Source organism: Myotis brandtii, unplaced genomic scaffold (assembly GCF_000412655.1).
Source record: "Myotis brandtii unplaced genomic scaffold, ASM41265v1 scaffold49, whole genome shotgun sequence".
NCBI classification, from domain to species: Eukaryota; Metazoa; Chordata; class Mammalia; order Chiroptera; family Vespertilionidae; genus Myotis; species Myotis brandtii.
Genome location: NW_005368707.1, coordinates 6,001,249 through 6,006,080, shown reverse-complemented (window position 1 = coordinate 6,006,080; position 4,832 = coordinate 6,001,249). Strand labels below are relative to the sequence as shown.

General features: G+C 46.5%; 2 protein-coding genes across 7 annotated transcripts in view; one reads left to right on the top strand and one right to left on the bottom strand.

Annotated features, from left to right (window-relative positions):
• CDC123 (cell division cycle 123) overlaps positions 1 to 4,294 on the bottom strand; it is a 75,170-nt gene extending 70,876 nt beyond the window's left edge. For 2 of the 3 annotated variants that reach the window (XM_005876573.2, XM_005876572.2), the window contains exon 1: positions 4,182 to 4,275. In XM_005876573.2, coding sequence (XP_005876635.1) covers positions 4,182 to 4,255 — 74 coding nt within the window. In that variant the 5' untranslated portion in view covers positions 4,256 to 4,275. Of the gene's footprint in view, positions 1 to 4,181 lie in introns of all 3 variants that reach the window. The other variant, XM_005876571.2, reaches the window with a different exon arrangement.
• A 162-nt stretch (positions 4,295 to 4,456) lies between these two features.
• Positions 4,457 to 4,832, top strand: part of NUDT5 (nudix (nucleoside diphosphate linked moiety X)-type motif 5) — a 39,963-nt gene continuing 39,587 nt past the window's right edge. Inside the window, exon 1 of one of the 4 annotated variants that reach the window (XM_014547978.1) lies at positions 4,457 to 4,545. The gene's annotated coding sequence lies outside the window, so the exon portion shown is untranslated. The other 3 variants (XM_014547982.1, XM_014547977.1, XM_014547981.1) reach the window with 3 other exon arrangements.

Genomic DNA, 4,832 nt, shown 5'->3' with positions numbered 1-4,832 from the left:
CCCCCGCCACTGCCACTGCTTGCCATCTGTGCAGTGCTGCCCCCTCTCCCCTGCCACCGGTGGCCTCCCTCTGCAGGCGACAGTCTGGGGTGCGATGGCTTGGCTGGCCTGGGCCTCCCTCCTTCTTTGCTGGGGGGCGGGGCCAGCCCTGCAAGGGGCCATCTGCCTACCTGATCACCCCTAACCATTGGCCTGCCTACCTGATCACCCCTAACTACTCTTCCTGCCTGCCTGATTGCCCCTAACCACTTGCTTGGGGGCGGGGCCAGACCTGTGAGGGGCCATGGTGGTCTGGTCTCTGGTCGTTCGGTTGTGATGCCTGGACTTTTATTAGTATAGAATAGAGGCCCAGTGTACGAATTCGTGCACCAGTGAGGTCCCTTGGACTGGCCAGCAATCGGGGCTGATGGGGGTGGGAGGAGGAACCGTGGGAGGTTGGCCAGCTGCAGAAAGTTGGCTCGGCCTCAGCCACCCTGTGAAGCTCCGTGCTCACAGCCCCTGCCCTGTGAGGCTCCACAGCCTCTGAGGCCCTGCCCCGCCACACCGTGAGAGCCAGACTGGTCCTTTGGTCATTTGGGCCCACAGCTCCCTCTTCTGCTGCCGCACCACAGGCAGCCGGGGGCCCACAGCTCCCGCTCCCTCAACTCCCTAGCCTGGTGTTCAGTCGGCCCAGCTGCCTTGGCTGGCCCTCGCAGCCCCAGCTTCGTCCAGGAGGTCATCCGGAAGGACATCCAGAAGGTCGTTCGGCTGTCCAGTCTAATTAGCATATTAGCTCTCTATTATATAGGGTAGGTGCTAATTATCCTCAAAATGGCAAAATTTTAAAGATATTAAATAAACTTAGAAAAATAGATAAAATTCTTAAGTTTGAATTATTTCATCACCTCTGTTTAATTCTAGTTCTTCCTAGGGTTAAAGATACCCACTAAAGTAACAATGTCATCCCAAGAGAATTAGAGACCACCTTTCCAAGAGAATATGAAGTTTATCTTATCAGGGGCCTGAGACAGAAATGTTGGCAGGAATGCCAGCTCCTAGACATCTAGGGTGATTTTCCTGACCACAGTGAGAGCAGACAGAGTCCTCTTTTATGTCAATAAAGTCTCTCAGTCCCCAAATCCATGATTTCAGAGTCCATGTCATTTGTTTTTTAGTACACTAATTCTCAAGTCTGATTTGAATATGGGCTTTCCCTCCAAGTTTTATCATCCCTTGATTAGATTCAAAATATCTATTTACTGTTTGATTCTATTATAAATTATTTGCATATTCTTCCTATTTGGAGGGTCTACAACTCTTACCTCTATTAGGTGATATCAAGTTGGACTCTAGTTCTCATGAGTCACTGAGTTCTGCAGTCATTTCTAAACTCATCCTTATGATTTATCTTGCATTATATCATGTAAGTCAAGGAGGATACCAAGGTGATTCCATTAAGAATGCAAAGCCTGCCCTGGCCAGTGTGACTCATTTGGTTGGAGCTTCGTTCCGTGCACCAAAGGGCTGCGGGTTCAATTACCGATCAGGGCACATACCCAGGTTGTGGGTTTGATCCCTGGTAGGGGCACATATGGAAGGCAACAGATCTATGTTTCTCTCTCACATCAATGTTTCTCTTTCTCCCTTCCCTTCTTCTCTCTCTAAAGTCAATAAAAATAAAAAATAAAAAAATAAAAAGAATGCAAAGCCTATGAGGGAGAAAGATATAAAAGGGAAAAAATCACAGTACAATATGGTAAATGCCGGGCCAAGATGTACCAAATGCTATCAAAACTCAGAGGAAAAAGGAATCATCCCTGAAAGACTGAAGCCATAGAACAAGTCATTGCCAGGCACGCTTTACACATAAGGCTGTCAGAGAAGAGCTTAAATTGGTCATTGAAATCTATTATTCAGGCAAGAATCCAATGGGCTTAACTGGCAGATGTAAAAGACTTAAATGACAAAGTACCTACACCACCAGGCTGATAGAGTTATAGATATACAGACAAGTTACTCTAATGAAATTTTAGAGGTAGAAGGGGCCTTTATAAGATTACTATAACTTTCATGTTTGAAGGAAGAAAGAAAGGTAAAGTGGATGGCCCGAAGTCCTCTAGCTAATTGTTCATAAGCCTGAGTCAAAGTTCTAGAACTTACCAAAAAATGTACTTCTATTCTTTCTTTTTTTTTTCCAATAAATATGGAACGCTTCACGAATTTGCGTGTCATCCTTGTGCAGGGGCCATGCTAATCTTCTCTGTATCGTTCCAATTTTAGTATATGTGCTGCCGAAGCGAGCACTGTACTTCCATTCTTAAGTGCATAATCACCCCTGACCCTAAATAATAATGCTGAGTAAAAAAACAGAATATAATATAGTCTCTCAGCATTAAAGCTGACAATGGCAATGGCAAAGCTAACAATTCCACCCGACTGGCCTGAGTTGTGGAGGGGTATCCTGCCATATGTTAGGTTCAGTGATCTCACCACATGAGGGACTACACTGAAGAGTTTAAAGAGAGTAAAGGATGGTTTCAGGAAGCACAGTTTAGTTTTTAACTGTTCAGAAAATCCCACCTCTTGGTTTATTTCTCACTCTCAGCTTCATGTGAATGTTGCACATTTTAAGTAAACTAAAATTACTTTGCTTCAATTGAGCTTTGATTAAATAAAAAATCCAAAATGTAACAACATGCAGCAAATTTGGTTACTATATGTCAGAAACAGTGGCAAGCATCCTAAATGCTTTATCTCATTTAATTCCCATGATAAGGCTGTTACTGTCTCAATTTCCCAGATAGGACTTAGATTACACACTTTGCTCAAGATGTTGGTGGAACCAAAATTCAAAGACAGGCAGATGGCCCTGACTCCAGAGTCCAATTCTTAACCATTATATTTTACTGCTGAAGGCAAAGAAAAAGTACACCAGAGGTTGCAAAAGAACTGCACAGAAAGTAAATGCCCATTTTAAGCGAACTCAGTGTGAAATGTCTGACAAGTTCACAAACATACCTTATATCGTAGCGACCCAAAACAAATAACTCTATCATTACCTCAGACCCACAGCCTATTTCAATTATGCAAGGTAATGAAAGATTGGCATATCATATAGAAAAATTACTTCTAGGATAGGAGGTAATGTCCACTGCTGCTGTTGAAGCTCTTCCTTTTGTTTCGGTGTGACTTTGACCTTCTTCAAATACAAAGGTCATCCTCCTTTGAGCTACTCTAACCTCCATTACACCATGAGTAATTGGAAGCTGATTCTATGTATGAATAAGAGGATGGAAAAGAATTGTCTTGAATAATCTCTTTATGCTCTTTCAATCCCTCAGGATTTCAAAACAGTTTCCCTCTCTGCATTCACACTCTCTGCACTAAGAGGACAGAATGAAAAGCAAGGGACAGTTGATATCTAAATAACTGGAAACTAGGCCTAACGGAGGACCGGGCAAAGAACAGAAAATGCTATCCATGGACATGCAGTTCTTTGCTCTATGCCTCTTAGTGAATGAAAACCTACCCTTGCATCTTGCTCCAGATGGTATGATTGCTTTTGAACATTTGGGGATATTCTCCTAGCTGTCTTGCCTACAATACTTGAATTTCCTGGGTGAAGGATGAAACAGTTAATCTTATGCTTGCCCTGCAAAATAGGGATGGATTCCTTGATTGTAGGGTGGAGAACTAGAAAACAAATATTGTTCCACAGCTTTTCCAGATAGCTTCCTCTTGCGGTACAAGCATTCCTAAGAATATGTAACTATACTAACGCTTTCCATCTACACTGTCACATTGGAGCTTCACAATATAATTGGGTTAGTCAGTGGCAACGCCGGGACTACCCAGTTCTCCTGATCTCCTCCCCTCTCTGGTAATTCTAAATACAATGACGGTGAACTCACAAGCCTAAACTGGCTTAATCCACTACTCACCAGCCTCTGACCTTCTCTGAGCCATGACATAACCTTCTGGCACACTCTCTGACCCGCAACAGAACGCACAGCAAATATGGATCGACTTCATTAATCTCCCCACCTGAAATATCACTAGGAAGTCGAAATCTCGGCTTTGGCGCTCCCATCCCACAAAGGCCTGCATTTTTTACTTAGGCATTTTTTTATGGATATAGAATTTGCCCCAAATGTCGCAGTTTCCTTTTGCCATGGTCCCGGAGTAGGCCCCTCCTGAGTTACCTCTTGATGGTGATATTTCGGAAGAGCGGGTACCACGCGGAGAACTGACAGTGCAGCACCTGCTCCTTCTTCATCCTCCAGCCGCCGCCGCTGCCTCTGCGTCCAGCACCTCCCGGAACCTACTTCTCCAGCCCCGGAAGTGCCCGCCGAGCTATTTTGGCTCAAGAACTCTTCCGGTCCCTACAGCAAGGAGGAAGTGGCAGGGAAGGGAGCAGAGGGGGAGAATTGTGGGGCGTACTTTCAGAGCGCGCTTGCACACGCACACAAACACCCGAGTCCGCTCCCCGAGAGGCGTCCCGGAAGAGTTAGGAGACTTTCAGAAGTGCCCGCCCGCTTCCCTCGTAGAGGCGCACTGCCCCGGAAGGTAATCGGCTAAGGCTCCGTCCCGGCGTGGGTTGGACGGGTGCCGGGAGGGCGCGCATGCGTATCCTCGTAACTGCGAGCGCGGCTACCTCTCATGCGGTGGCACCGGCTTCCCTGGAGACTGCAGCCTCGGACTCGTGCATCTTCTTTCGTCCCCTTCCCTTCACCCCCCAACCTTGGAGTAGGTAACTGGGCGCGGGCCAGTCACGTAGTAGACCTGTGCGGGGAGAGGGCGGGCGCTCTCCTGGAGCGTGCGGGCAGCCACGCGCGCCTCTCCCCGCGCCTCCC